Here is an 18,281-nt window from a genome sequence, read left to right on the forward strand (position 1 = left end):
GTATGATGGCAACAGTGCAAAAGTGCTTTTTTGGAGGAGTCACTAAATACTCCCTGGCATGCTGTGGCTTTTAGTGATGCCTCAGAGTTTTAGCAGCAAAAAGAAGGGAGAAGACAATTTTCTACGTAAGAAGCAGGATCTGCGAGGATCAAAGTATGCTGAGAATGGGGTGAATAACACAGAGTGCGTATTCATGATGCCAGCTGGAAACAGAGGTGGGGCTGCTGCTGCAGATGGAAGCTGGGCAGGAGTATGGAGCACAGGGCAGGGGCCAGCCCGTGAGGGGCCTGGATGGCCACACCAGTTTGCCATTGTTGCTTGGAAAAGATAGGGCTATGGATGGTTCCTGACCAGCTCTGTGTTACAGAATCAGGGCGAGCACTACAAGGAAGATCGGAGGCCGGTGCAAGCCTCTGAAGAGAGAGGGGTCCCAGCTCAGACAGCAGCATTCAGCATGTGAAGAGAACGGAGTCAGCAGACACTCTGGACATAGAATTGATGGAAACCACAAATTGCTTGGGCCACACAGCAGGATGCGGCAGAAATATGCTCAAACATCCTTGTTATTTTGAGGATGCGTATAAATATGTTTACTACAAAAATAAACTATAGCTTTTCAGGACATAAACATACCAAAACACAGTTTATTTGCTTCAATTGCTCACACAGAAGCCTAACAGCAATAATATAAAAGCTATGAAGGTGCATCAAGCAGGAAAAGTTCGACTGCTTTTCCATGTTCTAGTCCATCCACTTAGAAATGCAAAATCATGCTTAAAAGCCATTTTTTTCTTTTTCTGTAAGGACGTTATCAACTAGAAAACAGATTACACAGGAGGAAAATCCCTGTCCCCAAAACACAAAGAAAGGTTGTTTAATCACATCATGGCCAAGGACAATTTCACAGCAAAATGGACAAGGGACCCTGGCAACTCTGGGACAAGCAGCAAGGCCACACCGGATGAGCTGGTTTCCCTGGACACTCCAGCACTGCATGAGTCACCTGCACCTTAGGAGCAGTCGAATTGTGGCAAAGAAGGCCAATGAGATCCACCATTCTGGGAGACCTGGGTCTGTCAAGCTTCACACCCCATTTCCTTCAGCTCCATTAAGGGCCATCCTTCCAGCTAGACCCCACAAAGTCATTTATTTAGCATATGGGTTTTGCTGGATGTTAATTTTCCTCCCTTGGGGATAGAAAAATAAACATGGTAGCTATAACAACAGTTCCATTATCTGAGCGCTTGCCTGGCACCACATGCTGTGCTAAGCATCTCCCATGAATCATGCCCTTTCAGCCTCACTCCACCCTGTGAGGGGCACTGTCTCACTTCCACATGGAAAGGAAGCCTAGCATGATTAGGGGGTTCAGTAATACACTCAGCACTATGCCCAGAGGAGACACATAATATGGTTCACAATGTATACCCCTTCTATGCTGAGCAACATGCATATCTAGATTGTTCCTGGTATACACTGCTCTCTCAGAAAGCATGGAATAAACACTTTTGCACACTGAGCTATGGAACTGCACTAGTTGCAATCAGGTTCTTATGCCTCTTATTCTTGGAACTGCTTCATCTCTATATGGGGATGCCAGCTGGGGTTGCCTCCGAAGCGAAGGTATCAACAGGAGATGTGTGTAGTGCTGCTGCATGGTGTGCAGGAAGGCAAGATGGAGTTAGCCTGTGTGGGTTCATACATGCGTTTCGAGGCCTTGGCTATGTTCCTTACCTCCTTACCTCCATTCCCTTGTCTGCATTTACAGAATGCTGAAAGCAACGTTGCCCATTTAATAGGCATGCTAACTGGGCTAACGAGCCTATAAATGTTCATTTAACAATAGACCATAGAATATACACTGTATATTGTAACAAAAAGGTGTTGGAAATTTTAAGCCAAATAGCTAAGTACAGGTGTTTCCCAGTACACATACTCACGGACTGCAAAATTTGCAGGTGCTCTAGTTCCTCACAGAAAATGGCGCAGTATTTACATAGAATCTACTGACATCCTCTTGCATATTTTAAGCCATTTCTAAAATAATTATAACAACTAATATAATATAAATGCTATAAAACTGGTTATTACACTGTGTTATTTAGAGAAGGATAAGGAAAAGTCTACTGGTGCATTCCCCAAATGGCCACAACAGTCAGGGTTGGGCCAGGCTAAAGCCAGCAGCCAGAACTCCACCTGAGTCTCTCATGTGCATGGAAGCGCTCAGGTAGCTGGGCCATCATCTGCTGTTTCCCAGGAGCATCAGCAGGAATATAAGTCAGAAGCAAAGCAGCCAGGACTCAGTATGGTTCAGACTGGTGCTCTAATATGGGACATGAGTGCCAAACAGCAGCTCAACTGGCTCTGACACAATGCACCTAGGAGCAACCTTTAAAACATATTTCCAATCTGTGGCAGTTTCATCCATGAACACAGATACCCAGAGCTGACTGCAATACGGGTGAATATCCCTTCCTAGTTTAATTTGCATGCTAGTCAAGGTCTCCACATGTGTCTGCCATACTTCACACCTTCCTATAGAGTCATCGTAGCATCAAGCAGACCATTCCATGAAGACAGGGCTAGATGAATAACATTTAAAATCACATTCTCACCTATTCCACTAACTGCAATGCTTTTAAAATAGAAACATGCCTGCCTTCAACGATCTTGGTAATGCTGAGACACAACTCTAACCAGTAACTTGAAGAAGAGAATATGCCCAACCTGTAGGAATATGTGGACTGCAGGGTACACACCTGTAGTTTTCTGTTTTCCCTTTTGTTTTGGGGTTAGGAGACAAGCATCGGAGGTGCTTTCATTTCCAATGCAAGTACTAGTTTTCCCGGCATTCCTCTGTATCCTTAATGGGCTCAATGTGGATGTCACTATCTGGTTTTGGTTATATGAAAGGTATAAAGAAGTGGACTGGTATATAAACTAATAAAGGTACATTCTAACTAGCCATGTACTCTTGATCTATTTCTATTTTCTAACCTTTCTTTCCAATACGCAGCTTTGTAGTAGTGATAGAAACTCAACGAGTAAAACCTCCACTTGTCTAAAAATTTGTATTTAACTGCCATGTATTTGCATATGCTTCTATATTTGTTTGAAGTCGCTAATTCTAGGAACTTTGGCATATTTTACAAGAAACAAAAACAGGAAGTATGTCAATTTTTAATAGCAAACGTCTTAACCTGAACAATATAGTGGTTCCTCAAATATTTTTAAAGAGAGAATCATGTAACCTAGCAATCATATCTTAGATCCAGGGTATATATGCAAAGGAGTTAAAATCAGGTTCTTAAGTTTTTCTGTATAGATACATTCCAGGAAGCATCATTCACAACAGCCAACAGGTAGAAGCCACCTAAATTTCCATTCGTGATGAAAGGATAAACAAAATGTGATATATATATATATATATCCATATCCAAGCAATGGAATATTATTCAGCCTTAAAAATGTAGTCCTGTTGCATGCCTCAATAAGGAGGACACTGTACTAAAAGAAAGTAAGTCATACATCAAGACAAAAACCATATAATTCTACTAATATATCTAAAATAGTCGAAATTATAAAAACATAGGACCATGGTATACAATAATGGTTACAAGATGCTAAGACTGGGGCTGAAGGGGAAAGAATTGCTTCATGGATACAGAGTTTAAGATTTGCAAGATTAAAAAGTTTTGTAGTTCTGTTTCACAATAGTGTGAATATGAGGGTACTTCACACAATTTGCAGAAAAAACAAAATTACATGACAAGTTTATTTTCATTCAAAAATACTGAAATCCATGTGTAGGTTTTTTAAAAATAGTTTGCATTTTCTAAAAACATTTTAAGGTCCTGTCTTTGTATGGCTCTCAAGTGGGTTTTTTTGCAGGGCATCAAAATAAAACTCTGAATTTGATTTTCTGTGAACTTTCTGAAATACCATTATCAATTTCATACCACTGGGTAGGATGATGGGATGGGGAAAGAGTGGCTTTGGGTCCTATATTGGAGTGCCGTGTTTGGGTTGCTTTTCCAGTTCTCCATTTATTTCAGCTTCCTGCTAACAATGCACACTCCGAAAGGCAACAGGTGATGACTGTTACTTGGTCCCTGCCATCCATGTGGCAGATTACTACTGAATTCTAGAATCCTGGCTTCAGACTGGCCAAGCCTGAGATACTGTAGGAAACTGGGCAATGAACTCGTAGATGAAATGTTTCTTTATGCCTCTCTCTGCCCCTCAGATAAAGATAAATTAAAATTTCTTCAAGGGCTAAGATAGTAAATTTCATGCATACATATCTCTCCATATACATATAAACTTAAAGAAAACTCCCGTAAGTTCTAAACCTCAATCTGCACTACAGCTGCCTTTTATAAAGCGGTGGCCAGCAAGCTGTTTTGATAACGGGTCACAGAGTACACAGTCCCATAGTTTCTGCTGTGACTTCCCAACTCCACCAGCAGCCACAGTCGGTGATAAGTGAATGGTTTTATTTACCAAACAGGTGACTGGCCTGTGGGTCACATCCGACTGACCCTTGCGTATGCCCCCTTCTTCGGATTTCCACTCAGCAGCAGCTACCAGCCAGTCTCCCACTTCACATGTTTCCCATTTCACTTGTGTTATTCTCAATGGTCTTAGCTGAACCCTGAAACTAGTATTTACTATTTGCCAGGCTTAGTGGGAGAAAATCAATAAAGACATGCAAGAGCCCCAACGGCTTCATCTCATAAAATTCTGAAGTGAAGGAAAGGGTGTCATTATTTGTTCCTTTCCAAGCTGTGCCAGTGCTTTTGGGCACTGTTACAACATAGCAACCACATTCAATCCGCTTAGGGACCAAAGCTAACATGTGTCCCAGACAAGCAGCAAGCACACACCCAAATTCAACAGACAAATGGGGGAGAATGTGAAGCAGTGTCATTTCAAGGAAACATTAGCTTTAAAAGGGGAATTTTTTCACTGCATCAAAACCTTTTTCCCATTACACACAGTTACTCATGGAAGTAGAGACACAACAGACTTGAGTTCATCCTTCCTTTTTAAAGGATGAATTAAGCAAAGACCAAGTTTTAAGGTACTTCTCAGATACTTGACATCGAACATTGTATGGGACCCAAACTTGAGATGCCCCCTCACTTAACCACCACTATTTGCTGGGGGTCCCAGCTCCTGATCCTAGGCACTGAACTGAGGGAAACAGATTTCAGTCCGCAATGACCCAAGGCAAAAGGGACAGCTTTTGTCACTGCGCAGGGATGGCGAGTGGTGACCCTCCCACATTACTTGGTGTCTTGGACTCCCATGAGATCTGCCCTCAATTGCTAAAAGAGCCTGACCTCTGACAAAGCCCAATGATTTCAGCAGTAATTAATGATGCTGTCAAATTAATTAACCTGAGTCTGTTCACAGAAAAAAAAATCCCTCTAGTCACAATACAGCTGTTTACCAGTCCTTGACCAATCTCTATAAATCCAAATCAGGACCCCAGGATACCACTGACAGATGGCCCTAATAACGCCCTACCTAGTAAGCTGCCAACCCCGGCTAATAATCCTTCCTGCTCTAGCCCGTCCTTTGATAGTCTGACTGGTGGATTAACAGGTCTCCTTAAACCTAACACCATTTTACATAGATACGAGCCTGTGAACACCAGCATGTATCACTCCCATTGCCTACAACACCTTCTGAATTACAGTGATGAAATGCTTGACAAATAGGATTTCATTAAGCCATTTAATAAATGGTCCTCACGAAAACACTGGTTCGCTCGTCCTTGTCTGAGGAGGACTCTAGCTCCTGTGAATGCCCACGTATACATTTCCATATGATCGCTTTAGGAGACACAGAATGCTTTTCTTAACAGTGAACACAGCTTTGATTCCATTTAGAATAATTACCCTCCATTCCATTTCTGGCTTTCAAGAAAAACAAGACACTTAATTGACCACAGGAGGACTCTCTCAAGGGCATGGGGCTGCAGCAGCCCTGAGTGAGCTCACAACTTGAGCTGATGTAATCTGCTACAAGAAGCTGATTTCTATTTTTACACTATCCTTTTACACTGCCTTCAAAGGGCACATATATCACACGTAACTGTGCTCATAAAAGACCTCATGGAAGCGGGGTGAATCGGGTGATCAGGGGGCGCTTCCAGCTGCACACAGCTGCCCAGCCCTGCCCGATGAAACTCACCTACCATTGCCAATGACTGGGACTCGGGGAGGACACACTCCCCAGTTGCTATGTTCATCACAGTCACTTTGACAAGGCACAGATGTCAACCCAGGTCCTTGGTGAGAGCTGGGGCTGGGCGTCCCCACTTCCCCGCATTTCCATCCCTAACCCAGACACATAATCAACACTCATCACGTTGATGCTGAGAGCCTTGTCATCAGGCTGACGCTCTTCAAAGGGTGCCAGAATGAAAACCGATTATTCGCTTTGTTTGATTTTAAGTTTTTCATTCATCTTTTCACTGTGTGTTTAGTTAAAAGGCTCCTCAGCATTCTTAAAATGATGGAGAAAGAGGCTCTGAGTTGAAACATACACTTGAACTTGCTGGAGACTCTTTATATGTATTTTGTCCACCTTCGGAAATAAGTAAAAGCTCTGCCACTCAGGGGATGACTACAGCTTCTGGTAGAGGCCACAGCAGTGTGTGTCTCCTGGGTGTATGCCCTACTTCATTTCAGTCATCCCAAATCATCTCAGGCTTTGTAAGAAAGCTTTCCCATCTCAAGGCTTGGGCCCTTCCAGTTCCTTCTCTACAGGGAAGCCAAGGCGAGCGGCTCAGACAGCACAGATCCGACCACAGCCCGGCCTCTCCCGCAGCCCGTTCGTGGTCCCTCCGGTGCAGCCCTGTTCACCCTTCTGGTCTCAGGGCTGCCCACTGTGGTCTCCTCGTGCTCTGGGCCTGCATGTCCTGCCTCTTGCCTCTCCAGATTCCTCAGCTCCTTTGTTCTTTTCCCTCTTCCCAGCTCCTCCGTGTTCATTCTTCACATCTTCCCAGCATGACTCCTCCTCCAGGAGGCTCTCTGTGGTGTTCCCGGGACACCAAGGTCATCCTAGTGCACTGTATTTATGGGCTGAATTCCACAAGATGGCAGGGACCCAGTCTGCTGGCTTCTCTGGATACTACCTGGCATGTGCCAGGCTACCTGGCCATTTATTACATCAACGAGAAAAGTAAGGTCAAGACAGGGGCGACTTCAGTGAAGTGGGAGTTCCAATTGTGTCTCCACCAGAAACTCTGCATGTGAAGAGCAGGATTCAGTGGTTGAAATGTAAAAGTGATGACTGGTGCTGAGGACTGAAACCCCTCTGCCTCTCCCCAAGCAACTCCAGAGGTGTTGTCAATCGCTGATGGCAAAATATGCTTCCCCTAAGTTCTAAGTACACCATATTTAGCTACCAAATTGAACTCAGCACAAACAGGATTGGGGAGAAAAGTTGAGTTTCAGCTACTTTTGGTCAGCATGGCAAAGGATTTTTTTTTTTCAGAAAACCATATTTTCCAAATCAACCAGCTGATGACACCAAAGAGTGGATAGTATTTCAACATCCAAACCAAATGACGAAGGAGATGGTTTTTTTATTTCATCCTTTAATGGTTAGCAACTACTCCCTGACCAAACCAAAATCATGCAATTTCATGTGATATTCTTCTGCTTTCCAAAAGAAGTGCATGGTTATTTCTATTACCCAGCACAGAGGAGGTGTTCAATAAATTTTAATTGGGTGAATAAATCACAGGAGAGGTACAACTATGAGAAAGAAAATCCTTTGTCCATTTTGAGTGTGTGCTTCATTATTGGAGACAAGAACACTAACTGGGCATATTTCCTAGGAATCTGAATATGTGCATTTCCCTGTCTTCCATTGAGTGAGTCATTTAGCATGCACACCATTGTCCTCATTTATAAAGTAAAATGCAGGGCAAGACTGGCTACTAATTCATAAGTAGCTAGGAATAAGAAGGTCTAGGGTTGTATTGCCCAGTAGGGTGACTATAAAATATGCCAACAGACTACACATTTCTCTTCAAATGAACAATAGGAGTATAGGATTTTGCATGTTTTTAACAAAAAAAGTTAAGTGGTTGAAGACATATTTACATTTAATATAATTTGGTATGCACAACATTCATGTGCCAAAGCCTCATACGAATGTGTGACATCTTTGTGTCTGATAAAAATTTTCAATGAAAAAGTTGACATTCTAAAGTAAGTCTAGAAAGATAAGGATGTCCAAAAATAAAACATAAAATATGTGCCATGGTTATTGTGAGGCTTAATAGGAGGCAGAGGTAGACTGTGCCCGAGAGTTACTCTGTGTGTGTGTGTGTACGCGCACACTAATCTACTCAGAAAGCCAGGAAAGGTTAAAAGTAGCCCTGGCTCACCAGTACTTGTCTATTATCCCCTTCACATCTTTCTTTTCTGTTCTGAAGCCTTGATCTTTCTCTTTTCTAAGAGGAGTGAATTTTACTAGATCACCACTAAGAGCATTTCTGCCCTGGCTGGCGCTGCACCCACAGCCTGCCTGCCTGAGAAGCTTGATGCCGTAACCACAGGAAGAACAGCTGAGGCCGAACCTGAGTATTCCTTCCAGGGAAGGCTCTAGGTGACACACACAGAGAATGACTTTGGAGGGAGCTTGTGTGGCTCTCACATCTGGGTCAGGATCCGGAGACCATCCTCCTAGGTGACAGAAGGTCCTTCCTTCCCTCTACCCCCAAACACACACATCCAATATCCAACACACTGTCTAGCTCTAAAATAATATGACTAAAAAGATATCTAGGACCATGTGACATGAGTAAGACAACTGATACAATTATTATGTCAAGCCTAACACTTGATTTTTTCTGTCCTCTACAACCTGAAATACATCCAGTTGACCAAACAAAGAAGCTCCAAGTGTGTGCAACAACAACAAAAAAAATCTCACTGTATTTTCATAAATGTTTAGTGCATGGTTGCCACCTGGTGGTAGGATGCATCCTTGCTTAGCAAAACCTCAAAAAGGCAGCAAGAATGTTTCCCTACTGGGCACCCGTTATTTGCAGGACATTTAAGAGTCTACCCACCTCCTTGGCAATTTTTTAGAGAAGTTTCTGAAGAGGCCCACACCAGATGGAGTCAACGTCACTTCAGTTAATCCTACAACTAACCCCTACTGCTTCTGAAAGTGCCACAAAAGAGCAGTGTTACTCCATTCATTTTAATGGGCATTAGCAATTAAAAAAAGATTTCCTCAGTAGTCTGTTCTCACCTTCCAGATTCGCTCAATCTAATCCTGGTTTTTAGTTATGCATGAAAAGGCATTTGAAAGTGACAACCTTACCAAAAGTGTATGTAATGTGAAAATCTGACTTCAATTAAAGATTTCAATTAAAAAATTTCATAATTTCCAGCTGTCTCTTCTATCTCATCCTTAGAGAATTACATATCACATTAATTGGTATTCTATCTTATAAAAAGACACCAATGATGATTAATTGCAAGGGGTGCTTTTGACTCAGGTCTTCCTCATTGGAAGGATTCAAATCACACCTCATTACCTTCCAGCAGGTTCCCTTTGGGGAATCCACATGAAGCACCCTACCTTTCTGAACTTCTCCATTTGCTTGTAGAGATCTGGATCCAGCTCCTGGGACACGTCCTTCATCCATAACAGCGCTCCCCTATATTCCGTCCGGCATTGCTCCATGCGGTTCACCGTCAGCCAAGTGTCTGAGATGGCCCGATGCCGAAAAGTCTCCACTTCTTGGTGAAATCGACACAGGGGATTGCGCAAGGCCAACCTGGGCAAGAGGACAAAGCCATGATTTTGAAAGTAAGCCAGTCAGCAATTTGAGTCCTTGAGGTTTGGCCAATCTTAGGAGCTTCCAAAGTGTCTGGAACTTGGAAGATGCTCATTGCATCGGGATTCAATGAGTCATTGAAATGCAGATGAACGGATGGGTCTGTCAAGAAGTACCCAGGTGCTGATCCCTTGGTCTGTTAATGGACCACTTTCCAGTGTCACTGGCAACTGGACAGGTAGAGTCTCATGCCTGGCCCAAGCTGGAACTGCTCCTGGTTCATGCAGAATGGTTAAGGTATGAGACCTCCCATTTCTATTCTTGGTCATTTTATGCTCCACTGAGCCTTGCCCTTTGAGGTCTGATAGGGTATACCTGACTATGAGGGTGTTCCTAACTGGGCCACAGGCCTTGATAGCTGCTGCTTGCTCCAGCAGTCACAGGAGGAAGCATTTTTAAATGATTTAAGAATGGAGATATACACATGGACTGAGGCTCTACTGTGCATCAGCAGTTTCAGACACAGTATATGATTTATTCTTTATGTTAAAAACAACAACCTTGAAACCACCACACCAGAAATAAATGTGTGCTGTACAACGAAGTGGAACTGCTGTCACAATGCCCATAACACACTAGCATTTGTTTCAAGAATGTTTGACTCACATCAAACTTGACCCCAAAGAAAACCTACTTGAAGAAGGAAAATACTGCATCTTTCATCTTCCTAAACCAAAAAGTGAGCAATGTCAGCTGACTCACAATTCTTTGTTACTGTATCATCATTGTTATCATCATCGTTACTTTATTCTTTTCCACGACAGAGTGATAGCATGTTATCTCCCATCTGCTGATTCATTCTGCAAATGGCCACCCTATCCAGGAACAAGCCTGACTGAAATCAGGAGCTAGCAGTTTCCTCCAAGTCATTCCCATGGATGCCAGGGGCCCAAATGTGTACTTTTCCAGGTTACTGGCAGGAAGCTAGGTCAGCAGTGGGGTAACCAGGGCACAAACTGGCCCTCATATGGCGGTCAGGATAGGGTGTACCTGGATAGCAATATCCCAGAATAATTAACAATAAGTAAGTACTAACAACCTCTACTACGATACAATACTGTTCCTGAGTTACACTCTCAAGATATATGCCTCTCTGTGAAGTTTCAGGGCACAAGTACAAAACAAAAATAAAATGAATATTTGATCTTAATGTAAATGAAAACTAATTTAGCTAAAGGAAAAAATGATGTCAGTGAGCTGAAGGCAGCTTCTGGCAGTTCCATTAACGTCTGCAATGCCTCATGTGTGTGCAACATGATAAGATTAAATGGGCTAATAAATTGTTTACAGACAAGGGGAAAATAGGGGATTGTTTCATTTTATTTAAAAAGGTAAGCATTTCTATAAAAACAGCTTGCCTACACTGTCCTATCCAGATGCTGTAGGTTTTTTTCAAAGACATATTGTTGTACAATAAAGTCAGTGCTTTATCCCATCGGTTTAAATTTGCTACTTGTCATTCGTCAGAGAGAATGAGCAGTTGTAGCAATCACTATTAAATAAGTAAGCAAAACAAACATGGGTGTGGAAGTGTGTGTGACTGAGGGTTCTATTCAAGGAGATGAACATCCCTGAACTATTTTCCTGGGGTTCCTGCTCATTTTCAGACTCCTTTATCTAACCACGAATGCTACTGCTTCTCCTAAACTGGCGAAAGAAGTATCCTTTATTTCTTCAGCACAAAGTTGGACAGGAATCTTCGAAGATGCAAAAACATGATAAAGAAAAAAGAGATGTAAAATCATCTCATGTTTTTCCCTAGAACTTGCTTTAAACAAAACCAGAAAAGTGAAAGAATTGATTCATTTGTGGAATAAAGGACTGAGGGCACACCAAAAAGAAAAAGCAAACAAAAACAAAACAAAACAAAAAACCTTAGTTTACAGAAAAATATCAACCTTTCCTGCAATATTGGCCCATATTTTTACTCATGAAAATCCACCCAATGGGAATAAACAATAAAGAGCCTATAGTGCACCTTAAGGACATTTATCCTTTATTAGGAAAGGGGAAAATGACTTGGGAGGTAACTAGAAGGTTTAAGTTAATGTACCATAGCATGCCTGACTAATGAAAGACTTGTGCTATGGGCGTTTCATTTTTAAAAAGACACAAATGGAAATAAACAAATAGCTAGGATGTTTCATCAAAAAAAGTAACGTGTAAGGTAATCAGTATAAAACATTTTCCCAAAACTGTATGCTAAAAGTATATTCTTGCAACTGTAAATCCAGTCCCTGAGAGTTGAAGCTCATGTAATTCTTCCATTTGCTTCATGATTAGAGGAGGAAGTTGGGATTTGTGTGCCTGGCAAGTGGTTGCAGGCCACGAGACATAGGCTGTGTACAGGCCATCTTCTAAACCGCATTAATTTAACTTTGTGCCACATTTAATGCCATCTTGCATTCATCATAGATAGAATGCAGGTTGGGCATGTGTGCAACTGCCTGCATTGTTCTTGTTGCTTTACCTGTATCCAAAGATGCGATCACATAAACTTAAGGTGTTACAGGTATGCTTTGCAACAGATTTGAATAGTAATAGTAACCCTCACAATGTCACGACCCTGTCCCTGAGCCACACTCCTACAGACATACTACTCCTCACCATGAAATTCTGAGGCATAATGCTGCCTAATATCCATGAATGATATTTGGTTGGCTTGTTAGCTAGTGAGGAGGAAGAAAGAAGGAAAGTCATTTTTCTCAAGCATCAAGAATAGTTGTGGGGGTTGGGAAGGAGCTCCTGCTTAGTGAACATGGACCATAAAAATGAGTCATGATTGTTGTGTTACAGAAATGCCGTGGTTCTATCACAATTTCCTCTATGCCACAGCTTCTCAAGCTTAAATGGCCATTAACATCAACAAGGGATCACGTTAAAAATGCAGATCTGGTTTTAACAAGATGGGGTGTGGCCTGGATTCTGCATTTGAAGCCAGATCCCAGATGATGTTGGTGAGCTATTGGCCTGGCTCAGAGCAGCATGGTCCAGGACACCCTCACCAAGGCCACGAGAAGCACACTGGCCTATGGAAAGCAGGGAAAAGGAACTCTTCAATCTGGGGCATTAAACTCTTGCTAGAATTGGCTATTGGAAGGGGCTCAGACTGACAGAAGTACTGATAAAGGTCAAATAAAGGTGTAGGGCAGCATTTAGTGATTAGCATACTTCATGCCCCCATAAATAGGAAGATATATAAAATATTTTAAAAAAATCAACAGAGAGGGGCAAAATCTGATATGCTACTCTTAGATGTTCAACAATTATTTATTTATTTGGAAAAGACAATCTCTCAGTTGTTAGTTTACTCCCCAGTGCCCGCACCAGCCAAAACCTTAAGACTCAGTCCAGGACTCCCGCCTGGGGAGCAGGAATCCAAGACTTACTGGAACACAGCTGCTTCCCAGGGTCTGCAGGATTACGAGAGTGAAGTCAGAAGAGTTGGGTACTGCACCAAGAAGCTGCCATGAGGGATATATAAGACGTGCGTCTTAACTGGCAACTACCCAACTACCTAACCATGCACATGATTTTGATCAGAAATTTAAGTATAGGTTGAATGTCCCTTTTCCATGTTTGGAGCCAGAAACCTTTCAGATTTCCTTTTGTTTCCAGTTTTGGAATATCTGCATGCAGATAATAAAAATATATTGAGAAAGAAAACCAAGCCTACCCACCAAATTCGTTTATGCTTCATTTAGCAAGCAGGCTTTAGACACGCAGCCACAATGTCACTGAATATATGATTGTTAGTACGTCTGTATGTATGTGTGCAACTCAGCGTAAGAGGCCAGGTGTGAAAAACCCATGGCTTAGTGTCAGCATTCAAATGATATTTCAGATTCCAGAATATTATGTATTTCACATTTTTGGATAAGGGATACTTCACTCATCTGTATGAACTGACAATTGGATAGCTTCTTGGCCTTGAGCGAAGTCTTTTTTGTACTGAACAATTCTCCTTCGTGAGCAGTGGGGTCCCAGGTTCTCTTCAGATCCCCTAGAACAGAGCCCCAGTGAAGGCCACACACCTTTGCTGAGAAGAAAAGCACAGGGCCTTTCCTGTCGCTTGCATCATTTTTCCCGCTCTGGTTTTATCTTGGAAGCCTTGGGATCGGAGAAATTTTCCCAGTTCATTTTCTTCCTGAGACAAGACTGATGAAGACAAGACCAAAAGAAGCCATGAACAATAGCATTTTTCTCACAAAGAGAACGACAGTGACAAATCACAAGGTCCTCTCTCTTCCAGAGGCAGACATGATGAAATTAAATCCAAGTGGCAGGCTACAAGGTAAGTTCTATCCCCACTCCCCTACCCTGCTAATGACCTTTCATGCTGTTCTTCCATTTACAATACATGAGATCAAGTTCACTTGAATACATCTGTCAGTGGGTTTGCTGCCCTGTAATCAGAACCAGAAAATGACCTCTGGGCTGAAAAGGCAGCCCATAATGTGCTGCTTCGAGCAGAAATAAAGGAGTTGGGTTTGTCAAGTTGACTGTGGGAACCTTCCGTGGCGGCCTATAGAGCAGTGCTAGCTGACTCTTATTATTCTCTCCTGCTGACTTTTTGATCTGTGTTCTGACTTTAATTCTATACTTAGTTGAAAAGCAGTCTGACTACTTCATCTGTGACACAAGATTTGGGCTGGAGGTGAAGATCAGGAGGTGAGGTGGGTAAGTCACCAGGTTGATGGCACGCTGGATTGGAAAAATAGGGAGTTGGAACCAAATCTGAATCAGTCATGTGCAATATGGGCCTTATTTTTAAGGACAACCTTAGAGGGCATCACCCCTGAGGAGAGTGATTTGGTAGGTACTTTCTGCAGATGGATTTGGTGGTAGATTTGAGAAGTCTAGAATTTTGCCTTTTGACATTTCCTGTTAGGAGCACGCCCGAAGGAAACAGTATGAGGGGCACACAGATGTGTGTATGAAGGCACTGCCAAGAGTGCATTGGAAAATGAGTTCAAAGGTAAGTTTTTATTGTGCAAGAACTTTGCAATCCCTGTATTTTTTTTTGTCTTTTTTATGAACTTACTAAAGACCCACAATATGCATTGATTCTAAAATTATTTGGCACTCAAAATAAAATTAACTTGTGACTCCACTTTCCATGAAGTTTCTGAAATACTCCTTAACATGCAAAAATAGTAATAGCATCATCATAACTATAAAACACTCTCTGTAAATAGGGCCTGATCAAATAAAATACAGTGCACCCACATAATGGGCCAGTGAGGATGTCAGACACATACCAACAGCTGACACATGGGTGACACCAAGCTTCACAAAAGGATTTTTCATCTTTTATACACTGCATTTAATATCAGTATCCACTGAAACTTTAACATATATGTTTTGACGCAGTTACTATGTGTCTAAAACTGCCTTCTGAATGCTACTAGCAGTTTTGTGTGTTTCTGTGAACCAGGTAGCCTTCTTTCAAAGGCATCTTGCCCTGTCACAACCTCTCCGACAATGGCTGCAGAAACCTGGTCAGAGACCACAAACCCAAGTCATGGATCCCTCTAAACAGTTCCCTGGGAAGACTCAGCCAACAAGGAGCTTGTAGAATCTACATTTCCTGAGAAATAAATGATTCCCCTTCCCTCTTTCTCTCTCAATATTGAAGTCCACCCTTCAGTCAAAACACAGCTCAAATACTTCTTCTATAAATTCGCTGATCCTGAAATCTGTGGACAGCAGCACCTCTGGGTGCCTGCATCTGTACTCATTGTGTCAAGATGGATATTGGGGCACGGGGTGAGGGGCAGAGATCCATCTGTTTCCAAAGAATTCCAAGTCCCACCCCTCCCTCCCTCCCTCCCTCCATTCCCTCCCTCCACTCCTCCCTCCCTTCTCTTTCCTTCCTTCCTTCCTTTCTTCCTTCCTTCCTTCCTTCCTTCCTTCCTTTCTTCCTTCCTTCCTTCCTTCCAGATTAATTCATGTTTATTGGAAATTCAGATTTACAAAGAGAAGGAAATATAGAGAGAAAGATCTTCCATATGTGGGCACAGGGTCCCAAGACCATGACCTGTTCTTGACTGCTTTCCCAGGCCACAAGCAGGGAGCTGAATGGGAAGTACGGTAGCCATGAAATAAACTGGCATTCATATGGGATCCTGGTGCATGCAAGGTAAGGACTTTAGCCACTAGGCTACTGCCCCGAGCTCAGAATTTAAGCTTTTGAAGAACCTCACCTAAACTTTGTATTCCCTAGGCCAGTGTGAACTCTTGTATTAGCATCTCTAACTTGCTTGTAAATGGAATTAACTATAAGTTTTGCTTGTTACCCCCTACAGCTTATTTTAAAGTCTCATATGTATACTATGGCTTATGTGAAGTAAAAAATAAATCCTGTAATTATGCAGGATTTTTTTTAACACTTCTCAATCCTTTTCTTCTCCATGGACAATTGTATGAATCACTCAATTTCACAATGACTTTTTCCCTACGGAGAGTACTTTCCTATTTTTGTTCATCATAGCAATTCCGAGTACCTGGATGATACAGAGTTGAGGAGATAGGCCCAAGTAGGTGGAAGCACTTTAAAATGATTTTTGGATATTTTCTGTACCTGAGGGTCCAACCTGGGGCAGCAAACAGGCCTCACTCTAAGTGCTACCTGTGATGGGCAATGCCATGCGAAGGGACTAGAAATGAGTTTGAGCTCCATCAGACTCAGGCTTGATTTTTCTGAAGGAAAGTTAGTCACTTCTTAATTTAAAACGTTCACATCCTAGAAGTAATTTATAAAAGCTCAATATTCAGGAGCATCAGATAAATCAAAAATGCCTATTGGTAAGATTATAGTTTCCGGGGATTTAATTCAGAAAGAAGTAAAAACCTACTCATATTTAATTGCTGATTAGGTGTTCAGATGTGTCTTCAAAAAAGCAACCAAAGAACAATGAAACCAATTAGCCTGACAGCATTAACTCACTCAGCAAGATTCACAGATGATCCATATGCAGCAGGCACTACCTTGCCACTGGGAATCCAGTGATGAACAATACACATGAATCCTTGCTCTTACATTTAAGCAGGAGGGGGTAAAAATAAAGTAGCAATCACATCTACAAAACACAGGAGGAAGAATGCCACGTATAACAATCCGAGATGGAGACTAAGAAGGTACGTGGTAACTGGCTTAGGGTGGTCAAAAAGGGCTTCTCGGGACAGATGACCATGACGGTCAAGTTCTAAGTGACAAGAAGCCACTCTGGAGACTATGACATCAGGGACATTCCCGGCAGAGGAAAGGGCAAAAGGCTGGGCACGAAGCCTATGGTTACACAGTGGATTGAATTCTGTTGTTTTTTTTTTTTTTTTTTGCAAAAATTATTTTTTTAGAAAGGAAGGAGATTGAAGCAAGGAAAGAGGAAGGAAGAGAAACATGGTTATCCTAGGATTCTATCTATGAAATATATGAAGCCGATTCACATAAACAGGAATTAAAACAAAACAAAAAGGTGGGGAAGAGTAGGGAGGAGAGCTGAGGCCAGACGCTATTGCATTCATGAGCTACAGTAAGGGAGTTTGGTTCTTATTTAAGTGCTACTGGAGGTTTTCAACAGGAGGGGAACAATATGGTCCAATTTATATTTATTAAACCTTTATTTTGACATAATATTAGATGCATAGACAAATTATAAACAGTATATAGAATTTCCACATATCCTTCCCAGGCTTCCTCTTAATATTTACATCTTATATAATTATGGTACAATGATCAAATCTAGGAAACTAACATGGTTACAATCTTATCAGTTAAGCTATACATCCTGCTTGAATTTCACCAGTTTTCCCATTAATGTCTGTCTTCTGATCCAAGATCAAGTCCAGGATCCCAGCTGAATTGGAGATGTTATTTCCTTAGTTTCCCTCAGTCTGAGGCAGCTTCTTGATCTTGTCTTTCCTGAGTTTGGCACATTTTAACCAGACTAGCCACCTAACTCATGCAGAACACCTCATAATAAAGGTTTGCCTGATTTCTCATGACTCGCCAGGGGTGGTGAGCTTAGGGGAAGGACAAAACTGAAGTGAAGGGTCCTTAGTGCATGGTATTAGGGTCTCCAGGACATCACGACACATTATTTCTGGGGAATTAGCCTGTGTCACTTGGTTAAGCTGATATTTCCTGGGCTTCTCCACTCAAAGCTACCATTTTTCTAAAGGTTGGAAGGGAGAAGACATGAGCCTCTCTTCCAACTTTCACTAACTAGATACTGAGTGAATCTCACCTGCCATGATCATCACGGTAGTGTTTGGCTAATGGTACTATCGTAGCTTCTTCCTTCTTCCTTTTGATATTTATTATCTGGAGCTGTTTTATAAGGAACAGCTGTCCTTTGTCTACTCTCTCTCTATCTCCATATAAACTGATTCGATATTTATTTTC

General features: G+C 42.0%; 1 protein-coding gene across 2 annotated transcripts in view; it reads right to left on the reverse strand.

Moving 5' to 3' along the window:
- ICA1 (islet cell autoantigen 1) overlaps positions 1-18,281 on the reverse strand; it is a 132,091-nt gene that overhangs the window by 85,606 nt on the left and 28,204 nt on the right. For both annotated transcript variants that reach the window (XM_040965095.1, XM_040965096.1), the window contains exons 5-6: positions 13,909-14,032; positions 9,616-9,814 (exon numbers count right to left, since the gene is read on the reverse strand). In XM_040965095.1, coding sequence (XP_040821029.1) covers positions 9,616-9,814; positions 13,909-14,032 — 323 coding nt within the window. The remainder of the gene's footprint in view (positions 1-9,615; positions 9,815-13,908; positions 14,033-18,281) is intronic.

This window comes from Ochotona curzoniae, unplaced genomic scaffold (assembly GCF_017591425.1).
Source record: "Ochotona curzoniae isolate NIBS_2020 unplaced genomic scaffold, NIBS_Ocur_1.0 scaffold_3835, whole genome shotgun sequence".
NCBI classification, from domain to species: Eukaryota; Metazoa; Chordata; class Mammalia; order Lagomorpha; family Ochotonidae; genus Ochotona; species Ochotona curzoniae.